General features: G+C 43.2%; 1 protein-coding gene across 3 annotated transcripts in view; it reads right to left on the bottom strand.

Moving 5' to 3' along the window:
- The window catches only part of LOC126540517 (uncharacterized), a 40,316-nt gene extending 27,379 nt beyond the window's left edge, over positions 1-12,937 (bottom strand). For 2 of the 3 annotated variants that reach the window (XM_055076074.2, XM_050187332.3), the window contains exons 1-2: positions 12,633-12,937; positions 12,094-12,219 (exon numbers count right to left, since the gene is read on the bottom strand). In XM_055076074.2, coding sequence (XP_054932049.1) covers positions 12,094-12,219; positions 12,633-12,784 — 278 coding nt within the window. In that variant the 5' untranslated portion in view covers positions 12,785-12,937. The remainder of the gene's footprint in view (positions 1-12,093; positions 12,220-12,632) is intronic. The other variant, XM_050187331.3, reaches the window with a different exon arrangement.
- Between the last annotated feature and the right edge of the window lie 5,062 nt (positions 12,938-17,999).

The following is a 17,999-nucleotide window of genomic DNA, read 5'->3' as shown; positions in this document are numbered from 1 at the left end:
CTGCTATCACAATTAGCAAGCACCATGAGAAGGTGTCTACAAGGGAACATGGAGCCTATCATTTTGCTCTAATGTACTAGTTCAGCTGTTTTGCACTATTTCAAACTCAGATTCATTTACTCTTTTCCACCTGACTTTCATACTCACAGCCTTCAATAGGGTAACTACCTCCTTAACTTCTATATGGGTACTTTAATAGAACAAAACATTCTGAATAGTCTGCGCGATATTTCCGCAAGCAGCAGACGAATCGTCATTGGCAAATTCTTCCTTATAACGCTGCGTTCAGACGCCATTAAATGGGTTCTGACAGTATTGCTCAGGGCTTTGAAGTGTCCCGACTTCTCTCTTTGATTTCATTCTATGCTGTTCATTATAGTCCTGCAGCTGGTTTCCCCTCCATCACCCCTATCTATTATGCTTTTCCCCAACCTCAGTTTAACACCCTTTCCTTTGCCGCTGTGCACACGTCCATGAGCTTAACATTTCCTGGTTAGTCCCGCGATGCATTTTCAATGTTTCTCAAAGGTTGTCGACATTATCACAATGCCCTCTCATGAAAAATGCGAAAGACAGCTTTGTTGTACCATGCAAATGACTTCCGACACGTACCACATCGTTCGCAACTATATTTTCTGGAAGTTTCTACCAAAGAATTGATTGCAGCTAATGACAGTTTGCATGCTCTCTGAAATAGAACATTATCTGCTGTTGCATGATCTACTCCTTCACATAATGGTTACAAAATTAAATCAAGGTGCGCATTTTGATGGGCCATCCTCAGCAGCGCGTACGTGCTCAAGTCGAGCCTTAACATTCACTTAAAAGTTACACACACTTAATCATTGGTACAAACTCACCATGTTGTGTCATGATGACATAATAATGATGATATGGGCACCCCATTTGACACGGAATCGTCCATTCTTTTTATTTTCTGGTGTTTCTACATCTCAAGTGCCTAGACACCTTACATTACATTAGCTGTTGTTTACTCACACATAGAAATGAAACATACATGTCATGACATATTGTTTATAAAAATTGTTATGTACGTAGAATGCACGTAACCTAGATTATGCACTAAAGCTTCGTGCAGGAGAATTAAGAACATGTACAAATGCACACGTAGCAAAATGACACCAACTTTATGACTGGAACATAAAGCAGTGTGTCATACTGAGTGTAAAGGCAAAATAGAAAAATCTCCGACTACACAGCATATCAGTTGATTTGATGCAAGCTTGGCGGGCCCCATGAATTTTTGCAGAATAGCAATACATGTATTTGATTAGAATGCTTTAAAAAATTCTTGCATGTTACTAGTGGAAATTTGAAATCAACAAGGTCTGCGGACAGAAGATCAGAAATTTGCAAGCGAACACCTGAAAACTTGCAACGGCTTTTTCGTGGAGCTATAATCAGGAATTAACTAGTGTATCGAAGTATCTCAAGGTACAAATGGCAAATACCATATCAGGTACAATTAAACTTGTATCTCGTATCAGTATTTCAAATACTTATTGGCTCAGTACCTTGTATCTGTATCATGATACACTTGCAGAATATCTTTGCCCAGCCATGCGCCAAGGTGGAACCATGGCCTGTGTATTTAAATGTACACTGGCTGCAGGCTATTGCTATCCAACAAGCTGGTAACCAATCTCAGTTACAGCTCAAGCCAAGAAATCAATATACAGGATTACCACACAGGAAGGTGCACAATGACACGCTACTAAAGTTAATGAAATCATGCCTACATAGAGCTAATGCATGTGTACAACCAAGCACGGGGCAATTTCCTTGGATTAATATTTGTTATTTCTCAGAGTGCTCTTGCTTTGATGGTCAAATTGGTTACCAAACACAATGTGGTGCTATTATGCTCTATTATTCTTCTAACTACCTAGTACCTACCATTCTTTCTTGTATAAAATTTAAGTATTTCAGCTGAAAACATATGTCAAAATGTTTGTTTTTTTAATCTGTGTTCTTTTGAATCTATGTACAGCATAGTCAACAGATGCACAGTCCCCTTGACCAAACGTTGGGCCCCAGGTTGAGCTGAGGCTTCCCTTGTTAACCCATTCCCTAAAAACCTTTTGTCTTGTTCAGAAGTACGGAGAAAATTGTCGCTGCGCTTGTACTATGCTATGCACACCCTGCAATTTCTTTTCTTCCCTATGTGTGCATTGCAAATAACCTCAAGCAGCATGAGACTTTCAGCAAGATTTAAATGCAGTTGCTGCTGAATATTTAAGCTGTCTTTCCAGCTGTCTTTTTTTTTTTTGCAGAGAAGCAGTTGGAGTAACTATAGAAACACTCAGAAACATTATAGGCATGTTTTGACAGTGCCCTGAAAAAAACTACATTCACCAATCTAATATTACGAGGAAATGGGAGTGAGGGACTTTAGGGGTAATGTGCAGGCAAATTTTGAAGTGTGTGGGTTAATAAGGAGCCAAATGGACTTGCTAAACCCTCACTTTCTGCCTGTTTAGGGCATTTCATGAAATGCTTACAAAGCTTCCCCTATGATGGTCGTTGCCACCCATGAAAGGTAGTAGCAATTTTATATTTAGAGGGTATGGGGGCCACATTATGGGCGACACATTGCAAAACAGTTCCTTACAGGTCCCCTGGCATCAGGCCCCATTGCAAATTTTGGTTATAAGCTGGAACTTGTAAAAAGCCGTATGAGGTGTGTCTAACTGAAATAATTCTTTAAATCGCTTCGTTATAGGAGAGAAGAAATTAACTGTCCTGTTACCATGCTGCCAGGAGGCAAGTTGAAGCGTCACTGCCAATGACACTCTCCATTTGCCTTGACTAGCGTCTGCAAGTGGTGTTCCTTCCTTGCCTTCTCCCATATTGGAGCTGAGGGTATGGTCATGTGCATGTGTCGAGCCTCATCTCCTCTTTTTTTTCTCTCCTTTGTTTTCTCCTTTCTTTGTTCCTGCGCAGCGTATTTACAGAGGCATTGGATGATTAACTGAAGCTATTTGACATAGTGAGTGATTTAGCTAGCCCCATGTTTTACATGGCCGTTTTATTTGTACATATTACCTTGACTTGCTGGCTGGGAGCAGAGCTTCTTCGAGAGGGCGAGTGCACACAGTCTGGTCTGAATTTCAGCTGTTCTCGCAACGCACAGCACTGTTATACTTTGCAGATACAACTGTCAGCGGGTGACGCATACACTGCGCTTGTATATCATAAATGGTCAAACCTGGTAAGAACGGGTTCGAAAAGCATTACACGGTTACTGTCCAATGTTCCCCACAGTCCTACGAGCAGCGATGTGTGGGGAAGTTAAATGTTCCTGGAATAATTATGAGCTTTGGAAACAATTACTGGACACTTGTTTTTTGCATATTTTTGCGCATTACACAAGGTTCTTAGCAGGTTTTCAGTTCAAATGAAGTACCTTGTTTGTATTTGGTGAAAATAAGGGGCAGGTTACAGGTGATGTGTAAGCGAATTGTGTGGCGACTTTTGCACTACAATGCGTATGCAAGCACTCTGGTGCGTTAAGAGGGTGCTTTCAGAATGACACAAAATTTAGCCCTCTGCATGGGCGAGAACTGTAGCTGCTACCAAGATTAAATTGAGCAAAAATGGGCCAAACATAAAGCTAATAATATGCATACGAAGATAAATCCGTGTGGATAAATTACAGCTTTTGTAAAAAATTCCTTCAGAAAGTGCTAAAATCTATTACATGATCCCTGTCCACTATTTTTCCAGTGGCCCGAGAGGACTCCGCATGACACCGATTTTACATTTTGTGAAAAAAAAAAACGTGTTAGGTGCAATATGTGGTGAAACTAACATGTCTGGCTTAAATAAGCTTTGAAAATAAACCAAATATGAAACGAATAGTGCCAGAAGCAAATTGAATTGAATGTTGAATACTCTTCAAATAATCAACACCCATTTTCACAATTATTGAAAACAATGTTGACATCTCAGAATTCTTAACGTTAGGAAGTATGTGTCATTACATTGCATGTTATGAAGCGTTGCTTATTAAAAACCCTATGGAGCACTAGGAATGAATAAGCACTTTGTTCGCATAGGCAGAACTCTCCACAATTGCGGGTGACCGCTGTATAACCGGTTAAACCTGGCTCCCTAAGCGATGTAGTCTACTCTACTTCGTAAGCTCTCAGGTTTTATGCCTGTATTGTGCACACAGATTAAGTTTATTATAGTTTTGCTAAAGTTTTATATTTCATTGTGCATATTTGATGCTTTTAAATATAAAGAAATATCCATATCTATGAATAGTGGTTATTCAGTTCGAATACCAATTCGAATAGGACATTATTCGATTTGTTATTTCAAATTTTCAAATATTTGTACACCCCAAATAATTGCCAAGCCCTCATATTCTGACTATTTTCGTGCTTTATACAAGGTTTGTAATAGGCTCCCTGGCATCCTCAGGAAACTAGATGAGTGCATTGTTTATATTTGGTGAAAGTAAAGGAGCAGGGCCTGGGTGATATGTTGACAAAGTTTAAAGTATGTGGTGTAAGACACAGACCATTCACTAGCGTTGATCAAAGTCTCTGAATGCAGCCACTTGCAGTCACATTTTAGTTGTGGTGCGCGAGTGTGCGTCGACCATGCTATCGGACCCATCAGACAGGTTGACTATCCCGGCCTCATGTGCCGCACGTGGAGCTTTTGTCTCCCCCCTGCATGACGCTTCCCGAAAGTGCAACTGGAATCCGGCACGGTTCGAGGTAGTTGACCCTAGTGCCGGAAAATGCTGCTTGCAGCACTGGAATGTCAATCAAGATGACCTGTCCCCATCCAGCAGAGCGCCGTTTAGACGAGGAGGCAAAGCCACAAAGAGGCAGCCATCAGAGAAAAGAGCCCATGGAGCCAAACATGACGCAACTTGCATGTTCCCTCCGACTGGATGGACATGACAGCTGTACGGGCTCGACGACTGGTGGAAATGACACCTGCACAGGCTGAACAAATGGCTGAAACTGAGGTGACCCCGTCGGACTGAAGGGGGGTTATAAGCCAGAGAACCAGCGGGAAGAGAGAGATGTTTTTCCTGCCACGGGCCGCAGTGTCTGATTTGCTGCCAGCCGTCGAGGACTTCTTGCTGTCATTTTGCTTTGTTCTATTCTTGTACAAAATGCAAATAAACCTTCACTTCTCGAAGCCCCCTCTACGTCAGCCAACTCCCGCACTCAACAGCAAGATCAAATAGCGGGTAAATTACAATCATTGCAGTAATGCAAAAACAAGATTTCTGGAAAATTATGCACAATTGTTACAAACAGCACAGAATTCAGCCCACTGTTCTGGGAGGATACTGCCCCCACGATCATACTTACGTGAGATTTTTTTAAATATTACAGTCACACACACAAAAAAAAAGTTGTTTCCACAAACGCTTGAAAGCACTATCAATGTCCCAAGAGAACTTTATGCCCCCCCACGTTAACATTTGGTGAAAATCGGGGGCATGTCAAAGGGACACTAAAGGCAAATATTAAGTCAAGCTAATGTGATATACGAGTGCTCGGGAATCTCTAAGGCGTTAATATTATCACAAACAGAACCTTAGTAATAGAGAAATTGAGGTAAATGCAGGACATGATAAGAGACTCCTCGGGAACATAAAAAAACTTGCCAGATTCAAGAACTTGTCCAACGAAGGCACTCATTTAAATTGTCACTATTACTCAACCACTAGTTATAAAAACATCATCGTATTGCATTATAAGCCGAAAGACAGTGCCACTTGTCCAGTTCTATTTCATTTTTAGAAAAAAATCACTGTCCTTATCCTTGACAATGACGTGGGCGCTCAACCGGTTTCGTTTTCGTTCGACTCTGCAATGCCCATGCTTTCGGGCTTCAGCAATTTTGTTATCACGTAGTGCTGCACTAGTTTTGCTGGCTCGTGAAACTCGCACAAACTGCAAGCAGCGGAGAATTCCACTTCCATGTGATGTCGTGTGATGCCCAAACGGTCCACAACACTTGACCAAAAGCAGCTGCAGCGGCAGATCCACCACTTTGTCTCGGCTCTATTTCTCTATGGCTGCATGTTTGCGTTTAGTGAAAAAATATATATATATATATATATATATATATATATATCACTGTCTGTCGGGCGCCGTTTTACTCCCCAACAGCAGTGAACGGCGGTGATGACATATGCAACTAGATGGGTGGTGAGAGATTTGAATTGCGGTAAAGATAATGATGAAAGGTATTTGGGCCCTTCAGATGCAATTTTCACGTAAGCTAAGTCTTTTCTTGGCACAAAACAAGTGTTGCGAGGTTTCTGCAATGGTATTTAAGCAGTCAAAGATGACCTAGTATTTGGCTTTAGTGTCCCTTTAAGTACAATGTATAGCTTAATTTAATGTATCTGGCCTAATTATGAGCTTTACAAATAATTATGAAACCCTCGTTTTATCCCTACTTTCATGTGTCATATAGAAGCCAGCAGTGTCCTGGGTGAACTAAAGTCATCTTGTTTATATTTCGTTGAAATAGAGTGCAAGTTATCAATGATATGTAAGCAGAGTTGAAAGTACATGGGTTAATCACGGCCTTCACAGTAAACTGTTCGTGTTCTGCAGAGCATTATAGGTGTTTTTTAAGAAACAGCTTAGAAATTAACTAGGTGTACTGGAAGAACTATGTGGAGCTATGGAGATACAATTTGGTAAAAATGGTGAAACATGACTAATGTGCACATGAAGTTAAAAGATGTGCGTGGGTAAAATACAGCCTTTGCTAAAGATTTCTTAAGTTCTCGAAATCATTATATACTGGCAACATTCTAAAGTGTGTGGTTTAATTACAGGCAACTGAAATTGTTAATGCAACTGTTTGAAAGAAACAGCTTTGCTGGAAATTGGGCTGCAAAGTCACACAACTTTGTTCGACTCTTCTTTACTTTTTCTGGAAAGGATTAGTTGCCAAAGAAGTATGACACTCTGCTGCTTGTCGTGTCCTTAAAGGAACACACTAAAGAAAAATATTATATTAAGTTCAAATCAAATATTTCTTAAACATTAAGCTTTTTGATGTTTAATCGATTCTGTTCTCCGGTCTGGATCTGCTGAGTACTGCGCCTCAAGCCCTCGTTTGGCATTGGCAGACCCACATTTTTATACAAATATTGCATCTATTAATTATCATTATTACTGGCAAAAGCACCATCCACATGCTCTGCTGATACAAAAATTGCAACATACAAGTGCCACCTTAAGTGCCACAATCTGCTGCAGGACAGGGCATGCTCATGAAGGGATAATAACCCACTCAGGTACGTTTGTAGGCACTTACCCTACTCTGAATACCAAAACCTTGTATGCCACTGACAAATTCACCTAAAATTAATAAGCTTAAGAGCAACTGAAGTGGCAAAGCTATTTCCGTTAATGAGAAGTCGCCACTGACAAAGACTTTTCACTTCAATATAATAAGCTTAACAGCAACTGAAGTGGCGAAACCATTTCCGTTGGCGAGAAGTCAGGCACTGCCAGGCCCTACAGCATGTGTTGGAAGCAGTACTACTACTGCTCTTTGTACGTGAGTACTGCTGCTATTAGTGCTGGTGCTCTTTGGAGCTCTTTGGTCCCAGCTGGTGCTCTTTGGAGTGCGAGCCACATATTTGCATGTTCCTTTCAGCAGCAGATTACTCTGTACCTTCATCCATAATATGAATTCAAATTTTTCTCTCACTGTGGAAGGGCCTATCGCAGCTGTCATTTGCAGCTGTCATCATGTATTCATTACACTAGGTACAAGTTGAGAATCCAGTAGCAAATGGAATGGCAAGGAATGTCAAAAAAATATACCAACAAGAGGCTTTCTGCCAAGGAAATACCAGTTCACTTTGAGAGCACAGGGATTCACTTGTAAGAACTACTGATCACTGCATGTTTGTCCACCTGTGGCATATGCACAAGTCTTCACATTTGTCACAGTTCAGCCTTTCTTCTATTACTTCTTCCTTTCTTTTGTCCTTGTTACGCTTTCTTCTACAGTTTTCTCTGTTACTGCTACTGGTGTAAGCGTGTTGTAATCAGAACAAAATATGTAGCAAGCTGTTTATAACAATGCAGGGGGTGGATAAAGTGCATGGCAATGGGTCAGGCTCAGCGGGCTGTATGGGTGAAGATGGAGAGCTGTCTATAGACTGCAGGTCACATCTTGCCTAGGTCTGGTCTGATGATCCACCAGTGCATTTTCGTGTAGAATTAAATGGGCAACTGCTTTCTCACTTCCTTTTTCTTTTCCTTAACATACAAGCACAAAGGGGACTTTGACATGAAGCAACACTGTAAGGCTTGCTTCTTTTCAGAGAATAAGCAAATGTTTGCTTAACAAAAATGTAAGTTAGTAAAATTTATATTTGTCTAATTTGGTTATTCTTCACTATTGACTACTGCATCTACATATGTCTCGTACTGTGCCATTATTCCAATATTTGTGGTTAAACTTCTTTATTTCTCTGAGCTGATTATAGTTTTATCTATATACATATGTTCAATGGTGTGGAGTTCCCAAGCACTTCTTTTAGGGGCTGCGTGACTCATCACTCCGTCCTGAGGCAGCTTTCTGGAGTCCTGCAAGTTTCCTGCAGCCCTAATGCTCCTCGATGTTTCGAGGGTTATGGGCAGTCAAGCCGTTGAATCCACTTTTAGCCCATATTTCTATATAGGAAATTTTCTGGAAATAAACTTGAATTGCACTGAATCAAACTTTCTTTTCTCTCTCTCGACTTCCTACTTCAGACAGTGTTCAAAATGCAACGAGTTTAGCAACTTGGCAACTCAGCTTCACGGCAAAGCCAGCCTCTGGAAGGAATAAAGTATGCGATTCTGTAAATTATGAGAAAGCTGCTCCAGATAGCAAGGAGTGGTTCAATGGCACAGAGGTGCAACTACAGTGAGAAATTTTATCTAGGAACTTCACATACTATAGCCCGATCTTTTACAGTGATACATTACATACCTGCCAGCCGGTGAAATTTCAAGTTTGTAATATTGCATCAACACCACACCAGAGGGGACATGCAAAAATCTTTAAAAGCTTGCTTTGAGCACATGTGTTTTCAGGGATACAGATGCACTTCATTAATGATGATTCACCTTTAGATGCAGCACACGAGTAGGCACAAACTTAGCTCGGCAAATAACGACAAGTAACACGTCCTTTTTAGATCACAGTGACTTTTTTAGCGACTCTACTGTTGCCGATTTCACCTGTTTCAGGAATATGTATAAACTCGCACGAAGCAGATGCTTGTCTTGTGTTCTTTCATCGTGAGACGGGAAGGTCTGGAGGCCGACGAGGTGGCTTTATTTGCGAACCGTATTTATTTTTCATAAAACTTCACGCAAGGTTTGTAAAATTGTAAATGGAGCCCGATTTCATATAAACTTAAAAAAAAAAACACTCGGGACAGTTGACAGGTATGCAGTGATGTGCAGCCCAACTACACAAACACAGTTTCAGTGATGCAAGCACATCTTGAATATGGATACAGATTGCCAGGCACTTGTTTGAACGTTTTAACAGACAGCAGCAGGTGATCCTCTGTACACACACAAATGCATGTAGTCCCGCAGAGGTGCACACTGAGGCAACGGATTAAACATTGAGGTACACTCAAGGTTGCTTATCTACTAAGCCCATGGATAAGGCTGCATTATTTTCAATCAGTTTAAGCTCCAATATTCAATTCCATTTTTGTTCAGCACAGTGGTTTTAACTTTGTCGTACGAGTTTAAATGGAGGCAACCAAATTCTTGTTTGCACTGTGGCAGTCAAAACAAATAAAACCGAATGCTACAGAAAACATTATCCTGTTACCATAAAATTTTAAGTCTTATTCTAAGTCTACAGATATGGTTGCACCATTTTGTTATGTTGAATTATAATCAAAACAACATGTCACTTTTCTTGCACTTTCAGAGCCATGCAAAATCCTTGTCCCACTAAACTTGCATCACGTTAGACTCACCTATTTACATTTTAAAATACACTGGATATTATTTTGAACTAACATCATTTTTCTTAGTAGTCTCTAAACCAGCTGCAATGCAGCTTTTTTGGGGGAGGAGGAAAAGAAAGTTATCTTGTACATTCAAACTTTTCTGACAGTCACTTTTGAATGCTAAGCTGGCATGGAGAAACTTGCAGGGTCTGTTCTGAAAGTAGTAGGCCTGGGTTTTTCTTGGGCGAACAGGTGGACGAGAGGCGGTTTGCGCGCGCAGGATCGGTGAAGAGGGATATTGGGAACGCTGGGAAAAATCGGCAGCCAGCTCTCCGCCGTTGAACAGAGCAGGTCGCTTGTACTGTGAACCCCTGTCGAAATGCCTCATCACAGAGAATCATGGAGCGTATACTGGATCAGCGATACGCGATCAAATTTTGTGCAAAGCATAGTAAAACGGGCAAGGAGACTCACGACATGATTAAGGAGACCTACGGTGATGCTGCCATGGGTAGACCATGTGTTATTGAGTGGCACAAGCTGTTCCGAGTAGGTAGGGAAAGAGTGGAAGACAATGACCGCTCCAGACACCCTTCGACCAGTAAGATCAACGAAAATGTGTCGCGAGTGAAAAATTTACTGAACAGTGATCGTAGGATGAGTATCAGAATTATTGCTGACGACTTGAGCATTCCTCAAACCCAAGTTTTTGAGATCGTGAAATAAACTTAGCCATGAGGAAAGCGTGCGCAAAGTTTGTGCCGCGAATGTTGTCAGAGGAGCAAAAGGTCCAGGCATTCCGGTCCAGGCATTCCTGGAGGCGTACAAAAACAGGAAAACTCGTTGGCAGCTGCGTGTAGATGCGGAAGGGTGCTACTTATAAAATTTTATAATCGTTAGTACTTTTCTCATGAATAAAAAAGTGTTTTTAAAAAATGAGACCTACTACTTTCAGAACACACCCTGTATACAGAGCATGCTACATATTTTTAAGCATACAAAGAGAGAGTTATCTTAACAAAAGTCCAACCGAATCCAAAAATGCATGCTGTCAAACTATTCCACAGTACTGTTGAAAATTGTCTTTGATGATTGCCTGCAAACACTGCAACAGCATACCCGCTCTAGGAAATCTCAATTTTGTAACTGAACACACGCAATGAAGTTTCCACAGAGATCTGCAGAAAGACAAGGCATATAGGGGCACACATAAATAACATTACAAATTCACTGCGCAAGCTCTCTATAAATGCGCAGGAAGTTTTCATTTCATGACATAACAAGCCTTTTTATGCCAAGCCCCTCTAACCAACCTACCTTGACTAAATATCACTTTTGATATTAATACACCTTTTTGCTAATTTCAACAGCTCTGCCAGCTAATTGTCAAATTATCCTGTTTGGGCCAGTGATTGCAATCTCTTTATGAAAAAAATGCAACTGTAAAATAGGTTGAAATTTCATCACTCTAAGTACGAGGACTCATAAGGAAATGCACAAAGGGTCATTCGACCACCTTGACTTTCCACACGGTCTGGAACACCTTGATATAAGCCTTCGCTGGCAGTAAATTATCATTTGTGACTGCAGGAGTTGGCACTGCATATATTGAAGATTCTGCACCAAATTTCAAAGCTCAGTTAACACAGGTGCACCCACTAAGGCACTGACCAAGAATTCTTGGAGCTGCTGCACGACACCTTCGGTTATATAACCTCCTCTTAACTGCACTCATTCATGCATCTAAGTGGACATTCAAAGCAAGTTCTACTTTCATTCCCCAATGTACTGAGTACAGTCAAGCTTGTTACTTCTGAAGCTGCCAGGACTCTGGGACACTTCCTATAAACGAGCAACAAACTTCCTTTGTAGTCTTTCCCTTTTCTTCTATTCGTGTTAAACTGACCTGTAATCAGTCTCGAAATGCTAGTTTGTTTTTCTTAACAGTGCCCATTCTGTGCACCAGTCACCTGCCATTTCACAAGACAAATGGCAAATTGACTGAGCACGGCGACGCGATGTGAGAGAACGAGTGTGGTTTCACTTCAGTTACCGGCAGGCTAAGGTTTCAAATGTGTTGGTCAAGAGCAGCGGTCACTTACCTTTGGCGCTCGAAGTCTGATGACGCCCTGTCGCCTTCCGACGACCTTTTCACTTTGCGCCTTGCAGAGTCCAAAAGGCCGTCGATGTCATCGCTGCTGCTGCTGGAGATCGACGATGACCGCTTCCTTCGCCGCATGAACAGAGGGGAGACATGCCGTCAGAACGGTTGCACCGTGCAGACGCGTTAAGAAGTGAACAGTGTCGAGCTCCTACTCACAGAAAACCGTGCTGGCTTCTTACGTCCGTATGGGATACGCAACCTCTGGGCGCTTACGTTGCCATTAGCAGTTGCTCGTGTCAAATAGGAGAAAACTCGCACATTTCGACCGCGAACAATTATTATGACAACAAACGAAAGGCAAAGATGATTAGAAAGCCAACATGTCCGGCGACCTTTCACTAGGCAGTCTCGCGGGTGAATCGCCCGCCGAGATAAAAAGAAAAAAAAAAACTAATTATCCGCACTCTCAAACTAAGAAACCGCGGCAATAGGTGAAGGGCACGAAAAAGTAGTAGCAGACATAAAGAAAGGCTCTACCTTGGTTTGCGGTCGTTGAATTTAGGCACTGCTTTGCTGACGCTGTCGCGGCTCCGTCCTCTAGAGTGCGAGCGCCTTCGCGGGCGCTTGTTTTTATGCCTCGCGAGCTTTGGAGAACGACTCCTGCTTCTGCTGCGTGATCTTCCCATCATGTAAGGCACCGAACTTGCTCCGCGCGATATGCGCGAGTAAATATGCGCGACAGGACTAAGGAGACTGAACAGTTACGACGTTTCCCGACGTTTTACCGACAACCATCCGCCTACGGGCAACGTTAAACAAATTGACAAAATGGAGAATGCCCATGGTTGGTGGCCTAGGGAGCTAGCCAATGAACTAGCCGCGTGACAAAGCAGACTCAGCAGATTGTCTGAGGTTCAATATGTCATCACTGAACGTTCGTATAAGGCAATATTAGTTATATATTTTTAAAATAATGCAGGTTTAGAAAGTCTTTTAAATTTATTCACATTACACTCAAGCCGCGAGGCGTAGCACTTAGCAAAAATGTGGCGCCAAATTTGAACAACCAATTCAGTTGCATAGTGTTATAATGCACTCCAAATGACACAAAGATAACATGTAAACTAAGTACAGTACAATACAAAGTACACAGTATTAAAATAATTCCATCCTCTAGTCATATGCAGGGTGGGTAGGCTCCAGTCGCAGTAGAAGTCAGGATTAAAAGAGGGATAAGGCGCGGTTGCTTGCATCATGTCGCCTTCGCTGATTGCTCAAGCATTAATATCCTTTGAAAACTACAAAATTATACTTATATAAAGAGTCTAAATGATCACTAATTCATAGAGGGTAATTTCATAGATTTAGAGCGTAATATCTGTGCATGCACTCTGTTCTTTGGCATCCAGGGTTCCAGGGCAGCCTCTAAATTTCGGATGTTCGCGGTGTTGCTAGTGATGGGCGATTTTAGCTAGAAGTGCCATTGGTTCCTGAAAAAAAATTGGTATGAAGTGAACGGTGATTCGACCAAGAGGTAAAAAGAACATTAGTGCACAGTGAAAGAATTAATAAACGCGGTAATACTTACTGTTAATCTTCTAAAGCTCGCTTCGCTGTGTCAGGGTTAACCTCTGAATCGCACGCGACCAGCAGATGGTCCGTCAGGAGATTAAATGTCTGGCTTCTTTATTTCACAGCTTTACGTGTATGATGACATTCACTCGTTGTTAAGCGGCCCAGTTTCCAGGAAGAATGGGTGAAGGCCGAAATCTGTCATCAAATTTGTGTTCCAGGCTTTCTATAAGGGTTATGCAGAGCTCAGGCTGCGGAAGTTCGCGATCACCATATTTTCCAGTAAGAACAAACAAAAAACAAGAAATAGATCCAGCTGCGCTTTTTAATGAGACGTAATTAGATGCTTTTTGTGTCTCACTGGGTCCAATTGAACATCGAGGAAAATATTTCGAATTGGGCACTGTTATTCCGATTTAACATCTCTGTGGGCTCAATTGATGTTAAAAGGCCCCTCACCAGGCGCCATAGCAAATTTTGGTTATACGCTGGAAGTTGTTACGTGTCCTCTAGGGAGCGTTCTCCCACAAAAAAGATATTCAAATCGGCTCCATTAAAAGCCGAGTTATAAATATTTCAGTGCCGCGATCCCATTATTTCAGCAGGCGGGCTCCACTGCAAAGCGAGACACTCTCTCCACTCACACCGTCTAGCTTCCGCAAGCAAAATTCCTTCCCTGCATTCGCCCAAAGCGGACCTCGAGGTTCGCGTGACGCATACGTCATGGGCCCCGCCTCCATTTCTTTCTCCTCGCTTGTTCTCGTTTTTTTTTTCGATAATTATTCAAGGCAACATCTATTATTTGTCTAATATGTGGCTTGAATAGACGAATTAAAGCTTAGAGAAATAATAACACATACAAATCGAATGTCTTCATGTTTTTGTTTTACTTCGCACCGCAGCAAGAGAGATGTACTTCCGTTTCGTCCGCTTTTTCCCACGTCGTGCAGTCGCGCGCGCTGACATCGAAACTATGTCATCTTCTACCGTGTTCCAGCGCGGGATCATGCTCTGTGATCCGCTTGTGTCTGCCTCTGTATTCACGTAGCACTGACTTATACCGCTGGTCAGATGTCCTCGTGCCAGCGCGCGAAGGCGTGTGCTGCGCGAAACGAGGCAATCGCAGCAGCTCGCCCGCGATGCCGTCAGCGGAAGTGCGCCGCGCCGCAAGAAAGCGAGGAGAAAAAATAATAAAGGTGGGGCCCGTGACGTATGCGTCGCGCGATCCTCTAGGTCCGGTATGGGAGAACGCAGAGAAAGAATTTCGCTTGCGGAGGCTAGACGAGGCCAGTGGAGAGAGTGTCTAGCTTGGCAGGGGAGCTCGTCTCCTGAAATCATGGGTTCGCGGCACTGAAATATTTCTATCTCGGCTATTAATGAACCGATTTGACAAATTTTTGCGGCGGAACGCTCCCTAGAGGACACGTAACAACTTCCAGCATGTAACCGAAATTAGCTGTGGGGCCTGGTGAGGGTCTCTTTAAGAGAGTTCCGATTGGGCCTAGTTGCCTATCTGATATGGCAGACAGTCGCAATTTGTGCCTTGGTGGAACATATTTGAGGGGTCATGTTGCTCAAGTTGTTATTCGGCAGTTTCCAGAGGCACCAGTAGGAATCTACAATTATCAGCAGGTCCCAATGGTACCCTAAATGCCAGACGGTTTTAATGGTACTTGACATCAGCCAGAGGTCTACATTTAAAGGATGTCCCTCAGACTTGTCCTCAAACTATCAGCCGAGTGTGGCGCAGTAAGTGCGAGTAAGAGAAAGAGGATCTAGGCATGCAGGTTAACAATGGGTAGTTCCCGTTGACTATACCCTGCACGGGGAAAGGGCTACAAAGGTATAAAAAAAACAGGGCATACAGGAAGAGAAAAAAAAATTAAAATTAAATTATGGGGTTTTACGTGCCAAAACCACTTTCTGATTATGAGGCACGCCGTAGTGGAGGACTCCGGAAATTTAGACCACCTGGGGTTCTTTAACGTGCACCTAAATCTAAGTACACGGGTGTTTTCGCATTTCGCCCCCATCGAAATGCGGCCGCCGAGGCCGGGATTCGATCCCGCGACCTCGTGCTCAGCAGCCTAACACCATAGCCACTGAGCAACCACGGCGGGTCAGGAAGAGAAAGAGAGACTAGCACAAGCTAAGTAAACTGCATACGCCATACAGCAATACAGCGGCATTTTTTCAAAGGCTATCACGTGAGATTAGCAAGTGAGATGATTGCTAATAAATCCGGGTTTGTCGACTATTTATCTTTGAAGCCTTCTTTGCGCCGTGTTGGAGCCTCGATGAACCGACAGAGTTTTCTACAAAACAATTTTAGTAGGCAACGCCTCTTTTCACTAACCTATATATGGCTGTGGCGTCCTTTCTTTGTGCACTACGGAAAGGAGGAGCGTCGCCAGTACCCTATTCTTACCGTCGCTCGCGCCAGGCCATTTTCAGACAGTGAAGGTGTTCGCCTGAAACAACAGCTATTCACCATCGTGCTTGACACGCGAGTTTTCTATGTAATTTTGCGCCAGATGTGGTTCTTTTGTTGTTGTCTTTTTCTCCCCTTCTTTTATAACCCCACATACAAGCGCGACGGCCCTAGCACACTTTTACCACAAACGCGACTCGCGCAACAATTCAAGCAGCTGCTTTCTCCGTAGATTCTCACTGGCCGCCCGTCGCCTGTCATTTACGCGTGCATTTGAGAACCCGACACGCCGCAAGCATCGCGTGAAGGGCGTGCAGATTTTTCGAAGGGCTGTCAAGCTCGTGAACGCAGTTCGTACAACGTATGTCCATAAAGAGCCGTATATAACTGTCTGTGGGTAAGAAATTATTTCAGCGTCGGCTCCGCGCGAGAAGAATTAGCGTAAACTGGCGCAGTCACGAGAAAACACTTTTGCGTCAGGCCACAGCGAGCCGTCAACATCGAGACAACAATTCTTGTCCAAAACCTTCGATAAAGGAAAGAAAAGAGCATTCAGTGCGTGGGTTGCACACGAAGCGCCACACAGTTGATGCACACAATTCCCTGCACGGGCGAAAGCTGGAAAGCCAGACCTATTCACAAAAACTTTGCTGCTTAAGTTCTGCACACAGAATGGCCATGACCACTATCGAATGTTCGAGGCAGCAGTAAGAAAAGTTACACAAGGCGGCAGTTTATTGGAATATATATATCAGCATGGCAGGGTCAAAATTTGGTGGAAATGTTGCAGCCAAGGGCAACATTTTCTTGGTTAATTCCATACTTTGCAGATTATTTCTGAATTTCTCCCTCGTTTCACCTGTTATACGGAGCGCGTAGCATGCTTCGCGTGTCCACGGTGAAGTGTATGCGATATCAGTTGTGCGTTTCACGACAATACGAGTCACGTTATGGGTGATCTGCAAGTGTAAAGTACGTGCGCCAATAACGATACTTGCTGCAAGTTGGTTGTGTAAGCGCTCGAAAGCGTTATATATGCTTTACGAAATACGTAGAATGGTCATCCGCTGTGCTAGAACTTACAGTAACCTGGCACCACGTCCACATTTCGTAGATGTTATAGCTGTGCGAAGAGCGATTTTCTGAAACCGAATCGAATGCGAACCGAATAGCGCCAGATGCGAATCTAATCCAATGTTTAATGTTTTTATCGAATTTCTTCAAAGTGAAGCTTTATATGGCTATAGGCGAAACGAAAATGCGTCTGTCCGCGCCTGTGTACAGAAAACTATCATCATCATCAGCATGGGCTCGAGCGTCGTCGGCTTCTTCCACAGCTAGCTCGTTGGCGCCCCTCGGCGCTATCACGCGAATGCGCTCGTGCCATTGCTCCCGCGCAAGTCGTCGACGTCTTCTTCCCCAGCTGGCTGCATGCGTTGCCGCTCGTCATTCCAGCGTAGAATGTAGCTTCTGTCGTCGTAACCGGGAGCCCGCGTTTACGGGGTATGAGCCATCGCTTAAGGGGATATGAGCCATTCATTGCCTTAGGTGACGGAGAGATTTCATTTTGAAGCAGTATAATTTTGAAGAATCGCAAGCGGCAATCGTGGGCGGATGCTGCTAACCACGCCACCGAGCAAACTCGAGGCATCGAACGCAAGCGACAAAGGCGGACTGCGGGCACACCGTCACTGACGTCGCTCTCTATACGTCGCAGCCGAACGTGTGTGTAACCCCATTAAGAAACACAGAGACGTAAACAATAATTGAGAAAGACTAATGCACCGTCAGGATTAACCCAGTGATAAACGCCGGGGCCGCACGTTTCAGCTTCGCTGGTTAGCCATCTGTACGGAGTGCATGGGCGGTGATTTTTCCAATAGTGAATAGCCACATTATCA

Source organism: Dermacentor andersoni, chromosome 2, assembly GCF_023375885.2.
Source record: "Dermacentor andersoni chromosome 2, qqDerAnde1_hic_scaffold, whole genome shotgun sequence".
In the NCBI taxonomy this organism is placed as follows: domain Eukaryota; kingdom Metazoa; phylum Arthropoda; class Arachnida; order Ixodida; family Ixodidae; genus Dermacentor; species Dermacentor andersoni.
Note: the sequence above shows the minus strand (reverse complement) of the source record. Positions and strands in the feature narration are given on the sequence as shown.